The sequence below is a fragment of the Trachemys scripta genome, chromosome 1 (assembly GCF_013100865.1).
Source record: "Trachemys scripta elegans isolate TJP31775 chromosome 1, CAS_Tse_1.0, whole genome shotgun sequence".
NCBI classification, from domain to species: Eukaryota; Metazoa; Chordata; order Testudines; family Emydidae; genus Trachemys; species Trachemys scripta.
In genome coordinates this window covers 155,218,666-155,246,295 of record NC_048298.1, presented here as the reverse complement: position 1 = coordinate 155,246,295, position 27,630 = coordinate 155,218,666, and the positions used below count along the sequence as shown (strand labels likewise).

Sequence of the window (27,630 nt, the reverse complement as noted above, 5' to 3'; positions counted from 1 at the left end):
TCGATGGTTTGCACCAAACTCCAAAACCATTCCGTGACACTGGCTGAAACAAGGTATTTCATGCGTATAACTGATAACCTCAGCTAGAATAATTATATACATACAGCCTCTTAAATGTTAGCTAACAGGCTTCAGGGGGTAGTGTTACAAGTAAATCAGAGATTTAAGTGGATCAGTCAGCAATTGGGGATATTAAGTGGATTTGTGACACTTCCTGGAGGAATTTTGGTCTAAGACCAATGAATGAATGACATTTATACATTATAATAATTTTAATATTTCATAATATTAAATTAACAATCCCAATATAGTTTTAAACACTAATTGCCACTACACACACACTATATTCATTTTATGTAATTGTTTTAAAACTCAGTAGAAGAGAAATTTCCTGTCCAAGAAGATGCAATACATACTGGGTAAGTAAAGAGTAGTATTGGGGCTGTGATTTTGTCACTATAGTAAGTCCGGAAATAAGATATCTATTCCCTATTCGTTATGGTATATTTTTATTTGTATTTCCTACATGTGCATGTATTGGTTACCTGGACCCCTGCTGTTTCAGCTGAAAATTTATTCCTTATCTCACAGCAGCCTCGGTTGCTATAGATTGTGGCTTTGTGTTTGTCTGATAGATAAATGACTAGGAAACTCATGTTGGATTAGAAAGTCTAACCAAAGACTGTGGGTTAAGATAGATACACAAAGGGTGAAGTGAATACCCAGAGATGGGCACAAGCAAGCATTAGACCATAGATATACTACACCCTTAGTACCTTAAAAAAAAAAAGTCAAAGGGCAGAATCTACTATAATTTTCTACTGCGTTTTTTTTGTGTGTGAAATTACTCCTCCCCATCTCCCCCCATTCAAAAGAGCAGACTTTTAACCACCACATAAATTTCTGCCTCAATCTTTTATTGGTGGTGATTGCAGAACTGGTCCTACTGAACAATCAGTTAAACTGGAGAACATAGTCCAGTGCCTTAATCACAAGACCACCCATTTCCTGTATGACCTTGGTCAGAGTGTTTAATCTCTCTCTCTGCCTCATAGTTGAAATGTGGATAATAGTTCCTTTCTCCCTCACTTTGTCTGCTTTAATCTATTCAGCATGTAAGCAGGGACTTGTACTGTAGGTAATAATCACAACAACTGAGATCAAATGAATTCATTTGGAGCAGTTGATCTGTAACTGACAGACCTGGGCCCTCATGGCCCATAATTGCAATTCTTTCTGGAGGCCAAACCTGATTTCCTCACCCTGCAAAATGTAAACCATACATAAGTTTACATGTAAGGTGCCCATATGTCTCAATGATGGGTACTTAATACTTGTACTCATGTTCTGCATAGTGTGATAAGATTTGATTCTTGGACAGATCCCAGCACCTGTGTGGAACCCCACTGATTTCCGAGATTACTCACAAGAGTAAAGTTACATGCATGCTTAAGAACTCGTAGGATCAGGGTCTTTCCTCACATTCAGAAGTGTTCCTTTGAACTGAAATGTCAGACAAGCAGGTGAATTCATACTTCAGTTTTATTATCTTTTAGGCATGGATTGAAACATTCATTTTTTTTTTTTTTTTTTTGCACTGGTGGTTCCTGAAACATGCCTGAAGTGAATGTTGAACAGGGAAAAATCTGTCTCCTAGAGCTGAAGAGTTAAACTGGATGAGAGATGTAGCAGAATTTCAAAAGGTGAGGTTTTTATTCCTTTTTCACAATTGTGGGTGTAGAAAATGAGTGATTATTTTTTAAATCTTCCTTGTTTTTTTCCCAAGACAATGGTAAATATTTTTCAACCCATTCCCTATACTTAGTTTTGAAGGTTTCTTCTCAAAATATAGAGAATTACAATAAACTTCTGTCATTTATCACATACTTAAAGCCATTACAACTTTTTTCTAGTCTCTCCCACTGCATTTCAGTTGGCAGTGGTGTTCTCACACCAAAATAAAAAAAAAATGTATATAAAGTACCTTTTTTGTGTGTTCACGTTTTATTTTGGAAAACAGGTTTAAAAATTTTAGAATTTTTTTAACAAAATTCTAAAAAAAAAAAAAAGGAAAAAATCACAGTATTTACAGAGATAACAATGGCTTAGCCATGCAAAACAAACAACTTTGGTTTTTTCCCCACCCCTTTTACTTTGGTTTAAATGTTGACCAAGATTTTTTTTCCCTTTGCCAAATAAAACATTAACAAATCAAAGTTTAGAGGCATATAACAGGATTTCCCCCTTAATATTTTATACAGCATAGAGTTTATAGGACATTTTATGTATTTAATCCATGCCAATGCACTACAGGAAGCTTTTATTAAGACATCAGTCACTACCGCCCAGACATTTAACATTTTACAAATTTACAAGTAACAGTGTTTTTTCTAAATAATGTAAAAGTGGCAAAACGTTTCCTAATTTCCATTTCTTTAATTTATTTTTACTAACTTTTTTTGCCTAACAGTCTATAAAAACTTACTTCCCCCCCCGGATCATAAATTTAAAAATGGAAATCTGATGTTCTGCTTACTCTCTGTACTTATTTTCCTCCCATGATCAGAATTGTCTATTACGTTCTCCCAGAAACTACACTTCTGTTTAAGAGTACTGAGATGGAACTTCTGAGTTTACAGTTTTCTATTGGCCATCTACCCAAAAACTGTTTCCTTTTACATCATCATTCTAAAAATTTCCTCAAGCATAAAACACGTTTATAAAGTTAAACTTGAATGTAACTAAAGATACGTAGACATTTCATTGTTACAATTATATGCACTGTTTGATAAATTATGTACCAGGTAAAAACACTTAAAATTATCTCAAGGTGCATTCAATATCTGTAGCGTAGTTAACAAAAACACACAAAAAATATATATATATTCTATTTTTGTGGAAAAATGCAGCTTTGATATGACCACTGTTTTAAAAAAATCTCCAATTCTGACTGTTATCTTTTTGAAACGAAGAAAAGGTACAGTACTTTAAGGCAGTGGATAACTAAAAGGACTTAAAACCAATTCAAAATTACAGTGTTGCTCTCTGTCCTCAGTCTCATTGTAGATAATCAACTTTTTTCCAAACTGCTATCAAGAACACGTGTGATTCACTCACTCAAAAAAGGATTATTAGCAGCAATCTGTACACAGGCTAACAAGAATTTTGTGGTAAATTCTTTGCTAGACTCCCGAGCTTATTTTTGGAAACAATCTGTGCCCTTTTCTAGTCAGTTAGATGTTTGTTTTTACTTTCATGAACCCTTTAGTGCACTTTTGTCATAGGTGGCTCCATCTCTCTCCACGGTGATTTCAAGACTAGAAAAAGGAGCTTGCTCTACCCCCATAACACAACCTTACATTTTAGATCTCTGCTCTACGAAAGCAGATAGCAATCAGAATTAGAAATGTACCTGCTCAAAGGGTGTCCTAAAAACAAATTGAAATAAAAACATTACACCATACATCAGATTAACAGCAACTCCCAGAACAAAGCCTTACAGTGTATAAAAATAGCTACGTAAAAAATTTACATAAAGGCAAACAAAAAGAACTCTTCAGTGCAGACATTTACAAAAACAAACAGAACACAACATGGTGACCTACTATCTTGGCTGATGCCAAATTAGTTTTTTTTTTTTTAAACTTGAGATAATTGCATCTAAAATCCTTTGAAAACTTGGTAGAATGATCTGTTCAATACTTGAACCATGAATAACTGTCACTTCTTTGTATAGGTTTTGAATACAATCCACGTTCATGCTTCTATACGTATTCTCTGAAAATGTGAAAAATAGTCAGTTAAACTAGGTAACTGGCAAAATTATCATATTAGACAAGAGTTTTAATAGCCTTTATTTAACTGCAAAATAAATGTCACCAGAAAATATTACAAACTTGTTATAAATTACATCACAAAAAGATATCCATTGCTGATGAATCAATAAATGCATTCTCCAAATCATGAATTTAATAAGGCGCTCATGTTTATATAACACATCAGATTTGAAGGAACCCAAAACAATACATACACTACCCAGGGCTAATTTAATTCATCACTAATGTACAGTCAACGCTGTAGATGTGGCAGCTACTACAGTGTCCAGCACCATTACACAAAACATTAGAGCAGGAAGTGAACCATGTCTTTCCCATATGAAATTACAGTGCGAATTTTAGGGATTCAAATTTCACCATTTTACATCAGAACGGCCATACTGGGTCAAACTAATGGTCCATCTAGCCCACTCTCCTATCTTCCAACAGTGGTGGATGCCAGGTGCTTCAGAGGGAATGAACAGAGCAGGCAATCATTGAGTGATCCATCCCCTGTCATAAATTCCTAGCTAGGGACACCGGGAGCATTTTCCCAGAAATTTGTAATTTAGGGACTAATTTTTTGATATTTCTACAATTTTTACAAGGAAAATGGAGAAACTTCCTTCTTGGACAAAATGAACTCAATTGGGCAAAATTCATCTCACCAGAGTCCTCTCCTTCCACATAGTCTAGGCCTGATGAACTTCTAACACTAAGGGTATGTCTACACTGCAATTGGAAGGTATGACTGCAGCTGCTGATCTAGCTAGATGGAAGCTAGCTCAAGATCCTGGGGTTGTACTGAGGGAGTCACCCATACTGCTGTGGCTCCACTCTGAGCTTGCTTTGGTCTAGCTCAGACATGCCTACAGGAGCTGCCACCATACCTCCTGATTGCAGTGTCAGACATTCTCTAAGGCTGAGGGAAACAGGACCACTCCACCACCTCTGAAGGCCTTAAATCCCTTATGCTCAGAATCCTAATGTGTTCTTCTTAAGTCTTCACAGCTATAGCAGATTAACATAAAGTACCATAGTATCTTTTGGGCTGGCGTTTGCAGCCAGCAAAATAATCCCTAAACAATCACTTAGTGGAGGGTGGAATGCCACCCTGTGGCATTGTGAGGAATCTATAGAGGGGCTCTCTTCCTTCCCATTTTACTTTGGGTCCAGATATCTGCAATATGAGAGAGCATCTTTCTTAATACTGTTAGCAGGGCAAAGGTAGATAGGAGTAATTTTGCAGCTAGGGACTCGTGGGCGGGGGGAGGCAGTTAGAGCAGATTTTTCAAGGAAGTTCCAGTAGGGTTTGGAAGCGAAGGTGCTTGTCATTTGCAGGTGAAGGCAGGAGAGACCAGTAGCTAGCTGGAAGTGGGAAGGAGAGGGTAACTGCTTGTAGCTTTCTCCCATCGCTCAATCTCCTGCTGTTGGACATTCCTTTCCTCCTACCAGTGTACTCTAGACTGCAGAATTTCAAGGGTACGAGCCATTAAAAGAGCAGAGCAAGAGTCCCATAACCCCCACCCCCAAAAAAGTTGAAAGCAACCTCCCACCCCACACTCTCCCTACCTGAATGATGAACTCTGGCACAGCAAACTCTACAGAGGACTTTTGCAACGAACTTTAATATATCAATGACTAGAACACTATTGCACAATAAATAGGGACATTCCTGACAATAATAGTAGTAGACGTTTGTTTATATGGACTGTCTGATCACCCTGGGTGTCTCACAGATCTTTGATTCGTTTGGGTAGCTGTGGCAAGAAAAGTTGTCTTGTGGTTTATGCTCAGGTTAGAGGCAAGACTGTATGAATAACTGAAACATTCAGATCCAGCATTTTCAAGATCTTATATTTTCCCCCTAAAGTACCCTCCTATCCCCATCTTATTGAAACAAGAAACCTGGTGTAATAATTTTACAATCTCTACACCAAATTTTCAAGAGTGACCAATGATTTTGTTCCTCTCCATTTTTGGCTTTGCAGTTTGACACTTTAAAGAGGGATGACAAAGGATGGGTGCACAGCACTTTCTGAACCTGGGCGTTTTTAAGGTTTCTCAAATTGAACGCTCAAAAGTGGAGACAAATTAAAAAAAACTAATTTAGAAACTGAGTAAATTTGATAATTTAATAAGAAAGCTTATCTTTTGACTGCTTACTTCCCTAATTTAAAGAACATTGGACACTGATTTCTACCCTCTTTACCCTGGCCTTCCACAAGGTGTGTGCTAAATGACATCACTGTTCAGAAAGATGGTGTAAGCCCCAGCCTGTGACATTAAAAGAGGAGGACAGAGGCAGCAGTGGGGGCTGCATCTGACTACAGGATGATGCTGTTGGTTTGTTGTAGTACCACTGTATTCATTGCAGTTTGGATTCCGTGGGTTGTCCTGCAGCGTCTGTTTTATACAGAAGAGGGGAAATCTCCACTTCTCTTGCACTGTCATGGCACAATGACTACATCCCACATGAGGCTAGTAATAGTATGTGATTTTACGGTAAGAACTTCTTACCTCTTGAGCGTATTGTTTTGAGCCCACCAAAAACTAATTTTTACCTATAGTGAATAGAACTAAACGTTCTCCTTTGAGTATACATCATATAATTATTTATAATTAAAACTTCCCTAAGTGCATGAGCTCAAATGCATGCGATAGTTTGTTTCTGAATATCAGAATCCTTTTGCATTTCTTTTAATGTGTGTGCACATGCTCTATTAAAAATGCATAGCTGCTGTGGGTCTTGCTCCCCCTCTCCCTCTATCACAAGAATACAAATAATTCCTATTGCCTTTAGCAAGAGTACTTATATTCTGAAAGGGGAGAACAAAGCTTCATAATTTCATAGTGCTCACTAGATCATCTCTCAACTCTGAGGTCCTAGATTGACTAAAGATTTGATCATCTCATTCCAGAAGCAGAGGCTCTCCAGCCCTTGAACTGAAAGAGAACCTCCTTCTGCTGTACAGGATATATGATACACAGGTAAACAGTTCTGATTCTATTTTCCAAAGTTCACATCATTTACCTGGAATGACTGACATTTGTCTTTTAAGCTTCAGGTTTGTGATTGTTTTCTTCTAGCTTTTTATTTTCCTCTATATTTCCAAGGTCTTTGTTTACATGTTTTGATGGTGTCCTACAAGAAAAAAAATCAGCGTCTCATTTGCATGTCTATAGCATTTTGTTCATATTAATATACAGTGTGTCTCTCTCTCTGCAAAGAAAAAAAATCATAAGAATTCAATTACCAGCACAATGAGACGAGAAACATTTGCATGACTATGAATATACCAATAAGCATTGCAGTAGGACTACATATACATATATTAGTAACAATGGAACTTATACATTGCAAGAGAGCCCAGGATCATTCTGTTTACTGAGGCTAAGCTGGTTGTGCACACGTGTATTTTTTTGACAAATTAATTCCCTAGGTTTTCTGCTTGTTTAAGGGTTTTGTCCACAGGCATATTAAATGCAGCAGTGTGGCTAAGACATCTTTATCAACACAACAATCTTTTTGTGTGTTCACATAAAATTAGCTTTTGGAGCTAAGCAGAAGTCAATGATAACTTCTGAGATTGAAAACCATTTTGGGTACCACCTAGATTTTATTTGTTTCAGTGCACAAAGCATTTTTTCTGGATCTCTGCTAGTTCTGACTGACAATTTTTGGATAGACAAGAGACTGTAAATGTGGTCGGGGGGAGAAAGAGGTATGCCTCATTTAAAATAGCAGGTCTGCTTTAATGTAAGCTGTGAAGATGAATTAGTGAGTTAAGTGCTTAGTTTAGTTTAGCAGAATAACCCCACAAGCCCTGAATTTAATGTGAGAAACCTCACCATCAGCCAAGGTGAAAGATTGCTGCAATGGTGTGATAACATTTTAAAAGCCACAACTTTTAAAATGTAAATGGCCAGATGTATTTGAGTGAGACACTAAATCCCTTGTGTCAAAGCAGCTTATCATATACACATTTTCTCTGTGATAATTTGTTTCCTCTATAGAAGTAGCATAGTATCTGTTGTGACAGATTTATGCATATGCTCACCACAGCTTCAGGGTAAAGAACTGAAGTGACATTGACTTGCAAACTACAACGATGGCACAAGTTACCAGGACAATATGGCATGTCACATTGGTGCTAGTCAGCATATACCCCTCTAAAATCAATGGCTTTATTTTTGTTAATGGGGTGTGGCTGTGCAAAGACATTAACTTTATCTAGCAGCGTAGGTGAACACTGCAAACGGCCTTAGTTTAAGTGACCTTGAAAAGTATAAAGGGCTATGGTTTAGTCAAGTCCTGATCCAAATGAGTCAGGGAAAAACATTTCCCAGGGGCTTACAACCGTCTCCCAAATCTCAGCTATGGCTGAAATGCTGGAAGTGCCAATTCCCCAGCATGGGAAGTGGGCATCAGACCTGATGCATCAGATCAAGCAAGAGGGACAAAGGATGATGGACCTGAAGTCTAAATATTTGATTGGATGTTTGAAATTGCAATAGCTGTCTATCTGTTTTAAGGTAGAAGATTACATTGGCTAGTATATTTTAATGCTTGAAGTTACTTTAGCCTTTTTACCACTTTCTTTCAACTATGTTGTCTAATGGTATTGCTAGTGTGGTCTCTCTGTGCATGAACTAATTCTGTTAGCACAAAGATCCAAGTCTCTGCTTCACGATCACTGGTTATGCCAAAACTGAACAGATAACCACATTGATTAGCACATGGATCTGAGCACTCCCATAGTAAAGCCCTATCTGTGTTACTGGGTCCTCACTGTTTCGGCATAAGCCTGTGCGTATCTCGGGGCTTATCCTATGGTTCTTTGTTCTCAAATGCTTTAGGGTTCTTTCCTTATCAAATATGGAAGTTGTTGTTTATCCTTTGGGGGGTGGGAGGGGAGAGGGAGAGCATTAGAAAAATACTGAAGAACTATCATATGAGTGATTTCATCTGTCCTCCAAAACCAGATCAGAGGGTTTTCTTTGTGGATTATACTGATAGGTAGAAATTAAAGCTAAAATTTAAGATCCTGGGTTAACGGTGCAGCATAGACATACCCATAGACAACTGTCAGTCATTTAAACGTTGGGATTATATCACAAAGTAACTTGTTACACCCTTTGTAAGTCTCTGCTGGGCAGTTATTTTCATTCTCTCTTTGAATATCTCAAAGCCAGAGAGGACTGATCCACACAGAGGACAATGAGAGACAGTGAAAGAAACCAAACAAGAAGAAGAATTAATATTGACAGTGGTTGAATTTCTCATATGATCCTAAATTTTTTTTGCAAATCTCTCTCTAATCCACAGTAAGAGAAGAAAGCCAAAGTTGTTCTCTTTGGATGGATCACACGGATTTTGCTTGTCATCTGAATAACAACTCAGGAGCATGTCTCTTTCCTAACACTGGTTTACAAAAATAGAGAGACAAAAGAATTTGGAGTCTTGTGGGAGAAGAATGTGCTGAGCAGATCATTACAGACTATGGCCCCCTGAGGGCCTTTTCAGTGATGAGACCAGGCTTTCTCAAAAGGGGTACCAACAAATGCAGAAAAGGACAAGTTGACAGGAAAACTACTGTTTCTGCCAGGGAACGTGACTGTGCCAGAGAGGCTTATTTTTTCATTGGCTATTAAAATTTGAACAATTCGAGAGCTGTATTTCAAATGTGACATGTTAGACTTGAGAGAATGAACCACAGCAATGGAGAGAGATGCAGAATTACTATAAAACCCACAAAGACTGTCTCCACATACAATCTGTTTTGGGCTCTGTAAATTCTGGGTATCTCCTGTGAGCTGCTTCTTAAAGTTGGAGGGCTTTGTATCTGCCATTATCATCTGCTTAGGTTAAAGTTGTTCTATTGTACAGATCATAGAAGTTGCTGTAATGGTCCAATTGGTGTTGGAATATTTTATTTAAAAAATAAAACTTGTGTTATATGTAAGGATTGAATATCACATACCTCTTCCTCAGGCCTTCTATTTTGGGTGACTACGCCACCTGTATGAGTGGCCAGATTTTCAGAGGGGCTGAGGATGCATCACCTTCACAGAAGTTAAGATATGGCCCACATCAATGCAATGAGAACTGCACGTGCTCAGCCCCTCTGAAAACCAGGCCACTTACTTAGAAGCTTACACATGGATTTAGAACATTTAAATTTGAAGTCTTAACTATGTTGGTGTAGCCATGTTGGTTCCAGAATATGGTGGTCCACAAGAGTTCTGTGGAACTCAAAAGCTTTTCTTTCACCAACAGAAGTTGGTCCAATAAAATATATTACCTCACCCACCTTGTCAAGACTTAGCCTCTGCCAACATTGTCATAGTTGAAGTCTCAGTGATCTCACTACAAGATTTGCTCAACAATAGGGATTTTGGTGAAAAATTTCCACTGACACCAGTGCAGTTCTACAGCAGGCAATGCTTGTGTAACTGCCAGCATATTTAACACTGTTTACATGACCTTGTTAAAACAGAGGAGCCTTGGTGCATGGAGGTTCTCAGCAGTATGAGGAGTGCTGAACCTGCAGCTCTAGGCTAGCAGGGTGAGCATGCAGAAGTTTCCTAGACACAGCCTGAGTTTATAACCAGTTCATGATTCAGCTACATTGCGCCAAAAAAAAACAAAAAAAAAACCACCAGCTTGCCTGAGTCCAGGTCAACTGACTTAAGTTCATGCTTTGGCCCTGAAAATCAGAGCGTAGCTGTTCCATGTCAGCCTGGGCTCTGAAACCTGGGAAGGGAGAAGAGTATCAGAGCCCAACTGGAACAGCTACACTGCTATTTTCAGTCCTGTAGCACAAGGTAGATCAGTTGACCCAGGATCTAAGACTCACTATCACAGGTTTTTTGTTTCATGTCAACTACACTGGGGAAAAATAATTTACAATCTAGTCAATACTGTTTAGTCACCATGGTAGCTAACTGCATTGCCTTTGCCAGCTTCCTTGGAGAGTATAAAATTGTTTTTTTTGGTAACCATGTTGTAACTCTTATTTTTTGCAGTATAGACAGAACCCCTTATAGTATGTATGTAGAAGACCTGCTAGTCCTCTACAGTGGAGCTTCTGAGTCTCCATTACCCTAAGTGCTGCCGTCTCCCCCTGCTGGAGCAGTAGGGGATATAGAAATGCACACTTTCCCAGAATTAATTCCCAACAATCACAGTTGGGCCGCATGGATGTACAAAGAGAGATGACACGTTAATATATTGTGAAAAAACAGGTGACTACTTGTCTGAACCAAACTTGTAACCAAGTCAGATAAGAGTGTCAGAAATTGGTTATAAAAATACTGTTTTACTTAAAATTTTATAGCTGGTTTGTCTGCCTCCTGTACGGATCCCTATATCCTCTCAATAAAGTTTAATTCCTCATTTGACATGTCACGCTTTCCTTCAGAAGTCCTCAAAATCCTGCCTTCAAGAAAATGATTACCATAGGGGATCACTACTCAAAGGCTCTCTAAAAGGTAGGTAAAATGGTGTTAAAGGGTTTACAGGTTCACTTGTTTTTTGCAGGGGGAAGATTGCTTTCAAGCATTTTTTAAATTTAAATATCAATGTGGAATAAGAAGTATCAGTTAATTTTTTCACTATTTCCAATGCTGTTCTCTGATTTAGATTATACTAATTAAATATAGAGCACAAACAGCTCACTCCCAGTTTGTCTCCCATGTTTACAATAACGTGAACTTTGTGGTTGGAAGTATATGAGACACATACACTTATGAGTGTTCTATAACACATTGTGCAACTTTTGGTTTTAAATATTCTAACCCTCTACAAAATAGCAAAATAGAAAAGTACAATTTTTGTTAATCATCCAATGACAAACCTCAGTCTAGGAAGGGTTAGCAATTAGCTCAGAATGATTGAGGATGCTGACTGGTTCCAACAATTTTGTGTGATCATTGTAAAAATTGCTGCAGTTTATTTTTCAGCCAAATTTCAGGTTTTTTCCTTCATTTTAAATCTGCAATAAATCAGTGGAAACTCGTTCTAGTGTAACATTACCTGGAATTTGTGCATTCCCAATCCCAGATAATGAAAGTAGGACAAAAGATTTAATTAATTTCTTTAGAAATGCAAGTTCTCCACCTGGATTTCTGTTTCTGAGTGAAGGGAAACAGAGGCACTACTTGGATTTCTTTTCTAAATGATATATATTTTTAACTCTCTAGGGACTATTTAGACTTTGCCTAGCTGAGGGTTGCACTGGCAATTTACGCAGATTGCTAATTAATTTGCATTGAACTGGTGCAGAGGATATGTCAATAATCAGCTTTTGCATTAAATGAAGCTGAGGTGATGAATAGCTACAGAAGCTAGTTACTTTGAATACACTCCACGGCCGTGAGTACAATTCTTACTATCCTGTATCACAAGACAATAGAAAATTCTACAAACCACAACATACATTAATGAAAAAAAGTAACATTTTTCTTGCCTCACGAGGGTTTGAAAGTTCTGTGCTGCTGCCTTCTCAGACTTTCCATTGACGTCACTTTGGGGGCAGAGATTAGGTGAATAACTGTTCGAGGGTGGGTTCAAAAAGTGACTAACTGTTCGAGGGAGTGGCCTGCGTGGAAACGGAGGGTTGTGATTGGACACGCACAGTGTCAATAAGTATTGCAATGGTGTTTTTGAGAGGACAGCATTTGAGATTTCTGGGCTGTGATTTGTGCTGAAATCCTCTGTTTCATACATACTGATGCTTTGCCTGCTCTTTGGAAGTACTGCATGCAGAAAACAGGGAAATTGATTCCCAAGGGAGAGGAGAACAGGTTAATATGAATATATACTAAAAGCGAATGCTTGTCAGCAATATTTCCAGCAATTAGATTCACTTAAACTAGTGACTGTCAGACAGACTGATTATGATTTAAACATAACTATTTTAAAAAAATATTTGGTCCTCAATGAGCATATCTAGTCACCGCTAATTTAATTTTCTACTTTAAGTATAAATATGATATTTCCATTTCTCCTATGACTTTTGTTTCATGCTTAATATTCTAATTTCTGAAATGGTCAAGTTTGGAAAACAAAGTTTAACACCATAAAGCATAGAAACACACCACAGCAAAGGACACACCACATTCTAAGAATCATCCCATTTCCCCCCCACAAATGAGTCATTGCCTCATGCTCTGGACTTCCCATTGAGAGAGAAGAAAAATTCTGGACATTTTGTTATAGTAATAACTGAAGGTGGTGGTGAATTTTTTTTTATTTTATTTCCTGCAGCTTTATGAATAGCACATGCTTAATATTTCTGTGCTCAGTCATATGTTTATAAAGCTTCCCTATTCAGGAAATTCCCTGCACAGCTATGTTTGTGGCATTGTATTGAAGTAAAAATCTAAAGACTGCATGGGAACGCTTTATAATGCCAGAAAGAGATGAGGGAAGCCCTTGTAAGTATGGCAACTGAATGAGAAACAATTCTTCATATCAAAACTCAGAATATGTATATTATATAGCTACTGCAAATCAATGTGTAAAGTTATAGGGAAATACAAGTAAACTTTAATACTACATGTCTGTCTATACAAATATGTACACAACTGCCTCTCAGAACACTTTATAAATGATCTTGGTGCTGTGTAGGCCAGATCGCTCCACTGAATCTCTCAGAAGGCATGGGGGGTGGATAAGTCTGCACTTTCACAGCTGACAGGGCCCCAGTCTGTGTCTGGGGAAAAGAGCATACTACTACACTGAACAGAGCCAGATGCAAGTCAGATATGGTTAGGGGACCTGATCCCCTTCACCCTCATGGTTAAGATATTTTAAAGACTTCTTTTAGAGACTGTCCATTGTATTCCATATAGTCTTAAACTGATTTTCCATACTAATGAAACTAACTGAAAATGAGCAGAGCGAATATGCACAACTTACACTCTACCTTCTGGATCTAGATGTTTAGTCAGCCCTGGCAATGTCTAGTTTTCAAGCAATACAACTTCCCTCATTAGCCCTGTTAATCAAAGGATCTCAAACCACTAGATGAACAATTTAATAGAGCTTCACATACTCTCTCTAAATAGATGCCAACTGTACAGGAGTATGAGCTGGCCAACTTCTCCTACACTAAGATGACCATCCATGAAGTTGCACAGATGTGACAGCCCATCATTTGACTCAGAAATTGAAATACCACATCCCATTTAAGTTAAATAGGAAAAGTGTCACTAGCTTAAATGGAAACACAATCTGGCGCTAAATGACCTGACCAAGGCCACACAGCTGAATCAGGGGGCCTGTGCTCTAACCCCTAGATGATACACTGCCTCCATATTAAGATGTCCATTTTAATTTCAGATGCAAGATAAGATTTATAGATGAGGATAACTTTTGCCCCTAGATTTTCAGAATGTTGTAGGGAGCTAAACAGGTATGTACACATTATTTTAATTTTAAAAAGTTAAGAGCAAGTTTCTATGTTAAGTCTTACTTTGATTTCTTCACGTATACCCAGTAGATACCACCAGCAACCAGAGCTGCTAGCAGAAGACCAACCACAATTCCTACTATTAGCTTTGCCTGGTCATTAACCTTTTCGCTGTTGTCATCTAAAACAAAGAAGAAAAGTTCATGAGGTGTTTAACAACAATACACAGCATTAAACATTTTCTATACAAGTAATCCCCCAGGAAGAAAGATGGTCAAAGAGTCAAAACTATTAGAGCAGGGGTCGGCAACCTATGGCACGTGTGCCAAAGACAGCATGCAAGCTGATTTACTGTGGCACACTGCTGCCAGCCCTGGGTCCCAGCCACCGGCCCCACTCAGCCTGCTGTCAGCCTGGATGGACGGAACCGCTGGCCAGCAGCCGGCTGAGTGGGGCCAGCAGCCAGGACCCCGGCTGGCAGGGACTGGCGGACAGAACTCCAGACTGGCAGCGGGGGCTGAGCTGCTCAGCCCGCTGCCAGTCTGGGGTTCCATCTGCTGGCCCCTGTAAATGAAAAATGTATTAGTGGCACCTTAAATTACCATGAATAAATGAAAACTTGGCACACCACTTCGGAAAGGTTGCCGACCCCGGTATTAGAGCATTGTGATAACATGAACATTTGTATTGCTATTAGACCCTGTTAAAAACTTTATGCTTAATTCTTACTGCCCCAGAGACTTGGCAATTTCAATTGAACTCCGAAGGCAGAGAGGACTGTGGAAATTACTCATCTAATGACACTTCATAAAGCTAGAGCGGATAGCATCAAGGAAGAGGGTTCTGTAGCACTTACATCCATTCGGCTCATCATATTCTGGGATACTTACTGAAATAAAAACAACATTAAAATTAAAAACAAAAACTTGTTGATACCTGAAAGTCACCTTCACCCTGACACTATGCTGCAATATTTAACAATATAATGATCTATTTTACTGGAAGACCGAAATGCTCATACTTAATGCTGCATCAGCCACACAACAAAATAATTTATCTTATATTTTAGGCAGCAATCCTTGCTTTATATCCATAATGCATCATTTGAAAGTGTTTTATTCCAAAAAATGACAAGTTTAATCTTATGAATACTTCTGACTAAGCATTTATATGTTAGCATTCATGATAGGATAACTTTTTACCACTTTATCATTACTGTAGTCCATTAAACCCTAGCACCTATGGATAGATTCTGTTCTGAAATCACATCAAAAGTTAATAAACAAGCCACAAAACTGGGGGCTCAGAAAAGAAGATCTCTCAGTGATAAAACAGTTATTTTATAACGTGTGTATGAATGAGAAGGATAGCATATAGGTAGTCTGAAGTATTATTCCCAAACCAGATGCATCATGAGCCATGGCTTATTTCCCCTCGCCAATGTGCCATGCCCCTAACCTGCAGGGTTCAAATATAGGAGACTGAGGGGGATTTTCTGCTAAAAGAAGGGAGCTAGTTAGTGCTGCTGTGATTTTTGTGATATGGACACTGGTCCACTCCGAACAGTACTGAAACCATACAACTCATTTCACATACCGTAGGCCACTGAGTTAGGGTGACCAGATGTCCCGATTTTATAGGGACAGTCCTGATTTTTGGGTCTTTTTCTTATACAGGCTCCTATTACCCCCTCACCCCGTCCCGATTTTTCACATTTGCTGTCTGGTCACCCTACACTGAGCAGCCATCCGCTAGTAACTCATTTCTTTCACTACCAACCTAGGCTGGGTTGGAGGATTAAGTCAGTTGTTAGTGCAGGAGACATGCAGAACTTAAGGGAAAAAAAAACTCCTCTAATACTACTGCAGCACCAATCTGCATCTCACATTATTTAGAGAGGAAAGCTGGCAAAAGTATTTGAAACTTTAAGGAAACAGCTTCTCTCGCTCATTTTTCAAATGCTTCTAACTGAAGATACTCACTGGCAGAGACATTCATCGAGGTGACAGTTCTTTCTAGTTGGTTTTCAGCAATACAAGTTAATGTAACATTCTCTTCAGGAGAAATTACAATTTTACTGGAAAAACTTCCATGAATGTAGTTAGTCTCCTCTGTCTGGAAAGGAAAGGAAAGAAATCAGTAGAACAAAAAATGTATACAGTAATGTCTTGTACTAGAATTGTTCATAAGGAAAGTTCTAGAAGTAAATACCTTTTAAAAATAAATCTGTTATAGTTTGGAAAAAAGGGAACCATTTAAAATAATAAACTAAATAAACGTATAAGTCAAATAATTGATTTTAATATTTTACTCATTTAAACATGAAAAGCACTTCTCATTTATATTTCCACCACTTGACAATCGCTTTCTCTCTTTAGTGTTTGCACTCTTCAGATGGTGCTTGACAAGAGAGAGACTATTTGACCAAGCTACACATTTATTTTAATTTTGCCTTAAACATCCCAGTGTCATCTTTATCATCATCTTCTGCTAAGAGCGCCCAAAATTAATCATCAGTTATTTATATAGGTCCAAGACATGATCCACGCCCTGAAACTGCAACCTCCTTGACTTCAGTATAACTGAAGGTGGTATTTGACCATAAGAAATTAATGCACACTGCTGGTAGGTGCTGTCCAATCTATGCTATGCAGAGGACTATCACTGCCAATCTCTGTGCATGCGTATTTGATTTTTTTCTTTAATCTCTCAAAGTCCATCAGGTTTTCCAGACCTCAAATACTACTAGTTGTGCATAAATTAATGAGAAAAATACTTGCTTGATTTATGATGCTCCCACTACCAGTAGTTGTCCATTGCACAGCTGGTTTGGGAAAACCCTCCACGTGGCAGATTATTGTTTTAGATTTATTTGACCCGGTTTTCTTTGTCATTCTGATTTGAGGTTTTCCTAAAAATATTATATTTAAACATTATGGTAAAATAATTGTGAATTGTACAATTTACAGTATTCCCCATTACATGCATCCGACAAAGTGGGCATTCACCCACGAAAGCTTATGCTCCAATACATCTGTTAGTCTTAAAGGTGCCACAGGACTCTGTTGCAGTATTAATAAAGCGTAACTAACTGCTCCATTACCTTGCACAATAAGTGTAAGTGTTTTCCTTTTCTTTAACCCTTCAACCTCCTGTAGAGTAGTTTCGCAGATGTAGTTTCCAGCATCCTTGTACTGTAGACTTGAAAATGACGGACTTGTCTGCATTCTGGTATTGTCCTGATAAAACAAGAAGTTAGTCCACATTATTTCCAATTTAGGCCCCAATCCAAATAAGCATATGCTTAAAGTTAAGCACGTGAGTCATCTCATAAACATCATTACAAATAAGCAGTGCAATTGATTTCAATGGAACTCCTCACGTGCTTTGTGGGATCAGAGCCTTAATCATAGAAACATAAGGCTAGAAGTGTCCTCAAGAGATCATCTAGTCTATCCTCTGCACTAAGGCAAGTAAACCTAGACCATCCAGGTCTGTCTAACCTTTTCTTAAATCTCAAAGATCAGGGATTCCACAACCTCCTCCCTTGGGAACCTATTCCAGTACTCAACTATCCTTTTATAGTTAAATTTTTTTTCCCATTATCGAACCTAAATCCCCCTGGCTGCAGATTAAGCAGGTTCCTTCTTATCCTATCTTCAGTGGGACATGAGAACAATCGCTCACTGTCTTCTTTACAATAAGTCTTCAAGCATGTGAAGGGCTATCAGATTCTCCCTTCCCCCTACTCCCCCAAAATAATTTTTTCCTCAAGATTCAGGCTTTCTAAACCTTTTATTATTTTTGTAGCTCTCCTCTGGACTCTCTCCAAATTTGTCCACATCTTTCCTGAAGCATGGTGCCCAAAACTAGATACAGTACTCCATCCAAAGCCTCACCATAGAGCTGAACAGAGAGGGACAATTACCTCCCTTAGCTTAAATACAACACTCCTGTTAATACATCCCAGAATGTTGCTTGCCTTTTTCACAATTGCTTCATATTATTGCCTCATATTCAATTTGTGCTCTACTGCAACCCTCAGATCCTTTTCTGCAGTATTACCACCTAGCCAAATAGTTATTCCTTATTTTGTATTTGTGTATTTAATTTTTTTCTTCCTAATGTTTAATTGTCCAGCCAATAACTAAAACCCAGCATTTGACAATGTAATTAGCAACAGCTGTGCCAAGCATGAAAAAAAGTTTCCAATTTTTAAAAAGTGCTGCATGGACAGCTCTGCAGGCTTTAGTGATCTACTTATATACAAAACAGGGACCATGTGGCAAGTATGCTTGCAAGTTTACCTATGCCACCACCCTGTGCCCACCACAATAGGCCCCAGCTTTGAAGGAGAGGATCAGGATAGTTTGGTGTCTATAGTCTAGTCTGCCCTTGGCCACCCTAGTGAGATTGCCAACAAGGCTGCCAGTTTTGGTAACAGTGGTGAGAAACGGACACTTTCTTTCAACACAAGCCACTGACCAGTCATTAGGTGGTGGTCTATCAATCAGGGTCAGATGTGAACACTATCTGACAAACTTTCTCACTTACCAATGCCCTGAGACATCCAGTCACCCATTCCACCACTCAACATAGGCAGTCCTTTTAGTATGTTTATGGGAAACATGACAAAAACAGAAAAGCCTAAATCTTCAGACGTGTTTAGAGTGTGTGGAGACCTCAATATTTTCAGTGCCAAAGTGGGGCACCTTAAAAGGGACTGATTTTCAGGCGCCTGCTACAGTTTTTCAGAAAAATAAGGTGCTTTTAAAGTGTCAAGTAGTACACCCAAAAACGGAGGCATCCAAAATCACTAGTCACCTTTGAAAATTTATGCAAATTGGTCCAAAAATGTATCGTATTAAATGTCCAGCTTAATATTTTAGTTGGTCATTGCTTATAAAAGATCAATTTTAAAAAGATTCTTCCCAAAACACAGAGGGAGAAATCTTAACAAGTAACCAAATAAAATGAGTAGGAGTTAACGAAAATTATTACTAACCTTTATCCAAAACACAGTTGCGTTTCTACTGGAAGAGATGGTGCATGATACAGGCAGATCTTCTCCAATCTGTTTAGTAACCTCTCCACTAGGAGTAAGTGATAAATCCAAATCTATGATAAAAAGGAACATTGTTAAAAGATAAATACCAGAAGAGTGGACCATTCTGAAGGTTTACAGAAAAAAAGAAATCAGTGGACTAATTGCACTTCTAAAACTTAGATTTTGTTTTCTCAAAAAAAGCATCTAAATCAGCTTATAAGTGAGACAGATAAAAAGAATGATCCTGAAAAAACACAATGCAGAATATCTGCATATCTACTATAATTATAGTCTAAAAGTGAAACATGACACAGATCAGCTAATAAACAGATGTCTTCCCATCTTGTGCAGCTGGAAAAATGATCCAGGAGGGTTCATGAAACTGGAGATGTTGTCCAGGTAGGGGAGAGAGGTTTTAGCAAAGGGAATAGCAGAGTGGAATGAGAAGGATTTTTGTTAGGAGTGGGGTGGAAATCTGATTAGAGAACCTGTCTTGAGGGATAGAGAAGAATTTTAGAAGCTGCTTGTAGGGAGAGGAGAACAAGGGAGAGAATTCTTGAAATTGGTAGGAAGGATAGGTTGATTCTCTTAAGAGGTGTGGAAGAGCTTCCCCAGTTTGGGAAGGCAGGGTGAGGGGATGGTGCAGGAGGGTTTGGCAACTCAGTGGGAGGAGTGGGTTAGGGCCTTTGTCACAGAGGTAGGGAGGCAGCATATGTTCTGTTCGTTGATTCTTTTTTCCAAGAGTTCTTCCTAACTTAAAATACACTCATTCATGAACCACTATGTAGCTTTCCAATGCATCATTTGCCTTTTTTACTTCTTATATGATTACATATGGCATAGGGTCTCAGACATTCCAAATCCTAGGCCACTCCAGATGCTACTGTTAGGATTATGTATACAAAAAAACAATCTCGGGAGAATAGGAAAGTCGGCCAATTAAACATTGCTTTCATCCCCACCTCCTAGCATCTTACTAGGCAAACCAAAAAGCCTAGTCATCCTAAATATTGCATGTATGGAAATCAGTGGCTGGTGGAGCTCTGAACCACAGTAGATTATAATCCCATCATGGCACAGTATTTGCTGGAAAAGCACTGCAACATGTCCTACCATCTTAACAACAGCTGGGAAGAAAAAAGCCATGCTAGACACAAGAGGGTGAGCCTCAAAAGAAGGGTTTTTAAAATGTTTGTTTTCCTCGGGCCAGAGCCCTAAAGTCTCACTTTGTCCTTTCTAGGGCAGGAGACTCACAAGGCGAGAAATATTTTTGCCCATCTCTGTAGTGCCATATAATTATTCTCATGAAAATGGTGTTATTGAATTTACTGGATTTTGTTGTTGTTGTTAAAGGATTTAAAATACTACTACCACATTCAGGCAACTAACAGAGTTCTAATTAAATTGTCATCTACTTTTTCTTTATCCCTTTCCCTATCATTAGAGATAATCAAGAAATCTATACAAGAGATGCCCCCTTTATTATCCGCTTGTTTTGCCTTCCTGATTCTAAATCCTCAGACACTACAGCAACAGTCATGTTAGAAATACCCGAGACACGGCTGATGATGCAGATAGGAATTCTATCTGTATATTCTCAAGTACTAAAGATCTTAGAATTGTTTAAACCTGTGAATTGTGCTTCATTAATCCCAACAGCAAGCAAATTCACACAACAGAAGAGTCAACTTTTCTGCTGCTTTCAATCACCAATTTCACTAGAAAGAGCTTTATAATTAAGGGAAGCAGGCATCAAAGAGAGGACCGGGTCCATCTTGCAATAATAATGAATAATGTCAAATGTCAGTAATATCGGTGTTATTACTAATATAATCCTAATTTCTACTATCAGTGGTTACATGAACTCTTTCTCTATTGGTTTACTTGCTACTTCACACAGCAGGCACACATACAAAGACCTTACCAAAGAGAGAGAACTGCCTGATCAGTATCATTTCATTTCCCTCTTCCAGAGAGCATGTCCCCAAAAGAAAACCATCAAAATTCAGTAAGAGATATCAGGAGTTCATCTGTTCTCCCCACAATGACTCAGACAAAGAACAATTGCATAGATTGCTGCTGCACCTGGGTGAGGGAGGATTAGTTCTCACTCAGCTTGTTTCCTCCTATTCTCTGAGCACATGCTAATATAGGGTAGAGAGGCTATGGCATTTTTTTCCACGGGGTGATTCCCCTTCGATGTCTATTCAAACCTTTATTTCTTTGAAGCAGGATATCAACTCAGACTCAAGAGATCATAGAAGATCATTCAGGAAGGAAACCTGTCACAGGAAGCAAGAACTCATTAAATTCTTGGCCTTCATCTCCGGCAAGACTGACACTCCGACCACAGCAGTCTTTAAACACAGACCTCCTCCTGGGTAACAGGCTAGGTCCCCTCCCTTTTCAGTGAAAGAACTGAGGCCACCACCCTTCTCACATATTGCTATGAATCATTCAAAGTTAGGGAAAAAACTGCAGTGAACGTGAGATCTTTACTTTAAGATCTTTACTTCTGAGCTGCAAAGCCCAGAGAGATGTTTATAGAATGGGCTGGGAGACAAGCTCACATTTAGCAGAGGATTCTCCCTCGGAAATCATTGTGGGCATCTGGGTAAACAATTTGTCTGCATACACCAATTTTCCATATGTACCATGACACTTACTTTTCATCTGTTGGCACAGATGTTACTGAGTAGGGTAGTATGAAAAAGGTTTGCATGCACTTGCCTTTCTAGAAGGGAAAAAAATTACTAAAATACTCTACTTTTACCCTGACTTGCTTCAGGTTTCTCTTTTCTGCCTTTAAAACTTCCTTCATTAATTTGTCATTAAAAACTGACTCCACAGTAGGTGCCATATTTAATACACTAACTTTGAATTTAGTGTAAAACGGGAAGATTTGGATCGATAGCAGTACTGGCTTCGCATACGAAGTAGCATGGTGAAGATGTGAGGATTACATCCCACACGTCATCACACCACCATGCAGCACCTGAGGGTGTAAGAGCCATTTAATGAATGTGGGAAATACTAGAGAGATGTTTCCCATTCTATTGCGACGGTGGGATTTCAAATCAGGAAACTAGGAAGTGCCAGACTGGATTTGAACTATGTGTTGTAATTGGGAAGGTTAAGTGCAGTACGTCATGTAATTTGGACATCCTGAATATATTAACACTCCAATGTGAACTCCTTCTGGTCTACTGGGAGTTGAAGGTTGTGTCATATCATTTGGAAGATAATTTCTCTTAGATTTTTAATAATGTCTGACTTGGCATCTCTTACAAAGAACTAACGATCTTCTTGCAGTCTAGACGCCTAAGATTGGTTATAGATTTCCTAGAATCATTTACAAGGATAAATTCAATTAGCAGAACCCCTTGATTTCTAAAGTTTCATTTAGCTTGAGCACACATTCCTCAGCAGAAAAGAGGATCCTTTAAGTCTGACATAAGGGACTAGACAGAGGCAAGCAGCCCCAGCAGGAGGGTAGGAATATATTATATTCCAAGAGGGAACAGTGTCTCCTGGAAGACCACAGAACAGTGAGGACACCCAATTACCCCGTGACAAGGTACAACAGGTGCTCGCCACTGCCCCAGTCAGCTGTGTTGGTCACTTGATGGGGACCATGGACCCACCACTGTTGCACCTTCCCTTGAGAGGGCAAATGCCATTGTTGGTGCTAACTTTATGCAGTTCTTGTGGTCAGTGCGTGAGGATGCTCCTTCTGCGTTGTCCCCCACTTCCTGTATGGACATTATACCCCTAAATTTGGTGCGTAACCAACATTAAGGCGTTTTAATGTCAATCAGCTCTATAGGGGTCTCACAATGTACTTCCCACTTAATGTTTTTGTGTTTTGCATGGAGAGTCATGATTTCCTGCAAAGTGGTCATGTAATGCATTTTAGTGTCAGCAAGAAGTTTTTTCCCAAACCCAACAGCTGTTAAGACACCAATACAGTCAAACTGCCCAATAAAAAGTCTTTTTGGCATCCACTATTATGAATGAAATATAGATATATTTAAAAAACCAAAACCTGTTGTATATAGATTCATGGATGGAAATAAAGTATTTTCTATTAATTGTTCCTTAAGATCATAAAGTCAAAAGTGAGTAAATAAATCCTTAACCTTAGCAGTAAGACTACTTAAGTATACCATAACTGAATCACTGAAAGGAATGCACACCCCTGCAATGATAGGAGAAGCAAAAAGTGTAGTTAAATGGACAGGAAGAATTTATTTGAGCCAAACAAGTATTCTTTAAAAACAAAACAAAAAAACCCACCACACCTCCCCAAATAAGCTTATAGAAAGAAGCAAACTACAGTAGGTTAAAAAGTGAGATGGAAGTCAGGAGGGCAAAGATGGAATTTGAAGATCAAATAGGTAAAGACATGAAAACATACAAGAAATTATATAAGTATATCGGAAGCAGAAAGCACTGGTAGAAGCAGAAGTTCTCCTGAACTATCAGAGTAAAGCAAGCAATTATAGAGGAGAAAGCTGCGGAAGAGAAGCTTCATGAGTTGTCACCACAATATATGTTGTGGAGATTTCCATCTTAGGCCAATAATCTTTAAATCATAAAAGCGAGGCAACGTTAAGAATTGAGGGGTCAAAAGAATAGATACAGGAACACACCGATTAAAGAGGAACAATTCAACAGGACCTGATGCTATACATTCAAGAATTCTGAAGGAAGTGGTTGCTGACAACAATATGCACTCATTAAAATCAGTTACGATATTGAAACTCAAAGGCAGTAAATGTTGCCCCTAGCTTTAAAGATGATGCTCAGGTGATTCTGGGAGTTAGACAAGCAAGCCTTACTAAGTACCAGAAAATTGGTTGAAATAATATCTGAACAACAGGATTATAAAATACCAAGATGAACATTTAATGATAGTAATAAACCAAAATCAGCATGACTTCTCCCATCCATTAGAATTCTTTCAGCCTGTAAACAAAATAGTGGATAAAAAGAACTGGCAGATAAAAATGATTTGGATTTTTTTAAAAAGCCTTTGGAAAAAAAATCTCTTTTGGAAAAGACTATTGAGGAAAACAAGTAGTCACAGAATGAGAAATAATGTCATGGATGAGGAACTCACTAAAAGTCACAAAACAAATGGGGAGTTTTCACCACGGTAAAAGGTTGACAATGGGTTATACTAACACCAGAACTGATGACTGTTTAAATAATCTGGAAAAGGGTATGAATAGAGACATGGCAAAATCTGCTGGTGACAAGAAAGGTTAGTCGACACTAATATTTTAGAGCTTCAGAGGGACCTGCAAAGCTCAGTGAATGGACAACATAATGGCAGATGCTGAAAGTCTTTGTTAAAATGTATAATATTCGTTAGAAGAACAGTTTGAATTACTCACATAGATAAATCAGTTCTAAATTAACTGTAATCTCTCAGGAAAAAGAGCTAGGCATCCCTGTGGGTAATTAAATGAAAACCTCTGCCCACTATACATTAGCAGTAAAAAAGAAAAAAAGGCAAAACATATTAAGATATGTAAATAATAGGATGGAGAACAATAATGAAATTGTGGTGATGCCATTATATAAATTGATATTATACCATCTCCTGGAATACTGTGTTCAATTCTAGTTACCTTATCTAAAAGAAGATGGAGCAGAAACAGAAGAGATGAAAAGTGTGTGTGTGGGGGGAGGGAGGAGCACAGGGATACTTCAGCATGAAGACAGATTGAAAATATTTGTGACAGTTTAAAGAAGAGACAAATAAAAGAGTGGCATGGCAATGGTATATAAAATAAGGTTGTAAAGAATGCAAACTGGGTGCTCCTCTTTATCCTTGCACATAATACAACAGGTGGATAGTAAATTAAATGGAAAAGCAACACATTTAAAATTAATAAATACTTTTAAAAAATGCCTACTTTGCCGGTAGAATTTAAGGTCAAGAGTTTACAGGATTCAAAAAAATGGTTACACATTTTTTATGGATAACGAGAAAATCCACAGAGATACATTAAGGGATATAAACTCTACTACGCTTTACGTAATAAAGCCAAACACTAAATGACTGCTTTAAGGAGAAATTTCCACTATGGATATAGTTAATCCTTTATTGTCCACCTAACAAGGTTCCTAGCACATTCCTCTCAAGTAAGTGGTACTTGCCCTTGTCTGAGATAGGATATTGGACTAGTATGATCCAGAATGGAAATTCCTGTGAATCATGGTTTTGATTGACATAATAATGGACCAAATGATGCTTCTGTAAATTTAAATAGATTCTGAGACTGTGCCTTCATACAATAATTTTTTTTATTAAAATACATAAGTCATCACTGATTGCAATTTGTCAAAAATACGTTTGCTGAGTGTCAGCACAGTTTGCACAGTATGAAGGTCTGTTTTAATCCACTGAATTACAGTGGTATTAAAAAGGTATCAAGTTAATAAAAATGCACTTAGAAAAAAGACAAAGGATCAAATACTGTTTGCAATTATTCCATGCTCAGTTCTCCTATAGGTGACAGAGTCTAATAAAAGCTATTACTTCACCCACCTTGTTTCTCCTTAATATCCAGGGGCTGACATGGTTACAACTACACTGCATACAGTTTTAAGGTAGTCAATAGGATTAATCACATGAGTAAAACAAGGAGGGATTGGCCCAGAATTTGTAAGATGTTTGAATTGTTTCTGGGAATGAAAGATACAATGACTTACAATGAACAGTGATAGTGGTTGAGTCCTCCATGCTTCCATCAATCAGAGAGCATTTGTATTCTCCTGTTGCATTTCGTCTCACATCTGTCATTATGTAAGTATCTGAGCTTCTTATGCCTTCGGGTTCTCCCTGGGATGGAAGTATTACACTTATGGGTTACAGAGAGTTGCTAACAACAGGACAGTCACATGTTTTGAATAATATTTTATGAAGTAACTTTCAGCCTGAAGTGCTTCGGTCTATATACATTCAGTACCAGTGAAATCCAACCACCTTGGCGTAGAGCACAGATTTAATTTTGTTGCATGACTGCAGGCATTGTACAGTTGCAAAGTCACTCCCGCATTAACAAAAAAGTTTTACTTTGAACATTCAACTTAAATGACGAATTTCAGAAATGTTAGAAAAATACAAAATCTAAGACGTTTAACAGCTAGATCGGAAGGGAAGATTCCATACAGACAGAACAAAATGTATAATAATCATAACATTGCAAAGAGAAACTCTGATGGGGGAACAATATCTTATCCAAAATGCTACAAGTTCCAGGAAACATCAACTACTGAAGTGTATCACAAACATTGTTAGATCCATAAAACAGACAGCCTAAGCAAACAGCACTAATTTTAGCTCCCCTCAAGTGAGAGAATGCTGTAAATGTAGTTAGGAGGCTGAAGTCCATGTCAAATGGGGCCCTTAGCTCACCCATGTTCATCACAGAACAGGTGGAGTTCTGGTGCACTGGTGGCTCTTCCCCCCCTCCCCATCGTAGCCGCCCGCTACAACTGCTGCTTAGCGTGGCTTAAAAGGGGGTTGATTGGGGCATCAGTTCTGCTCTCACTAAGCTTCACCTGCAGCTTGAGGTAGACGAGTGGCTTCAGACACTGCCTCCCCTTACAGTTCTGCAGCAATGCAAGCTGCAAAAGGAGAGGAGTCCAAAGTAACTGAGGGTTATTAAGCTAAGTAACTAGTGGTCTGGAGCTACTTGGAAGCACACGGTCTTCCTGTCCTGAAGGTAAATTGATTCTCATGGTGTAGTGGGAGCAGAAAAAACAGGAAGAATGCAAGAAACAAAAAGGAGGAAACAAAGGTCAGACTACAGATAATCACATTTCTGTCTGAAAATATTTCACCTATTATTGCAAGATTAGTATAACTAACATATACTATAATATAAATGTTAACTTTATTTTCAATTTTTATTTTCTGCATTTGACAGCAGGTTGAGTATTATTTATTCCACCGTTTCCCTTGTATTGTCAGTCAATCCTTGTTTGTGTTGGTATTTCACACAGCAACAGAGCAAAGACAAAATAAATACAGGAAGATGTGACTGTGAAACTACAAGAAATGGCAGGTGTGATACCTGAAACTACTTTAAACTCATGCAAAAAGAATGTTTATCCCTTTAACACGTAGTTAATTTTCAAATTGTTCTTTATAAATCTTATTCCCCATTTAAAAAAAATTCTATTAATACATTGTATCTCTGTTTTTCACTATAGAATTCTAATGTTCTTCTGAAGGCTGTCACTACAGGAATTAATTACTCAATATACTTTGCAGAGAAAGACTAAATCTTAGATAGGATTTTGCCACCTTAATTGCTACATTTGATTTTTCTCC

The 27,630-nt window shown here is 38.3% G+C and overlaps 1 protein-coding gene across 6 annotated transcripts in view; it reads right to left on the bottom strand.

The window, feature by feature from the left end:
- Window positions 1-2,303: 2,303 nt before the first annotated feature.
- ALCAM (activated leukocyte cell adhesion molecule) overlaps window positions 2,304-27,630 on the bottom strand; it is a 161,280-nt gene continuing 135,953 nt past the window's right edge. The window contains exons 8-17 of one of the 6 annotated variants that reach the window (XM_034790437.1): window positions 26,004-26,133; window positions 19,239-19,351; window positions 17,337-17,472; window positions 17,014-17,144; window positions 16,216-16,348; window positions 15,090-15,122; window positions 14,297-14,414; window positions 12,287-12,418; window positions 6,850-6,960; window positions 2,304-3,777 (exon numbers count right to left, since the gene is read on the bottom strand). In XM_034790437.1, coding sequence (XP_034646328.1) covers window positions 6,873-6,960; window positions 12,287-12,418; window positions 14,297-14,414; window positions 15,090-15,122; window positions 16,216-16,348; window positions 17,014-17,144; window positions 17,337-17,472; window positions 19,239-19,351; window positions 26,004-26,133 — 1,014 coding nt within the window. In that variant the 3' untranslated portion in view covers window positions 2,304-3,777; window positions 6,850-6,872. Of the gene's footprint in view, window positions 3,778-3,842; window positions 5,282-6,849; window positions 6,961-12,286; window positions 12,419-14,296; window positions 14,415-15,089; window positions 15,123-16,215; window positions 16,349-17,013; window positions 17,145-17,336; window positions 17,473-19,238; window positions 19,352-26,003; window positions 26,134-27,630 lie in introns of those variants that run through there. The other 5 variants (XM_034790444.1, XM_034790452.1, XM_034790462.1 and 2 more) reach the window with 5 other exon arrangements.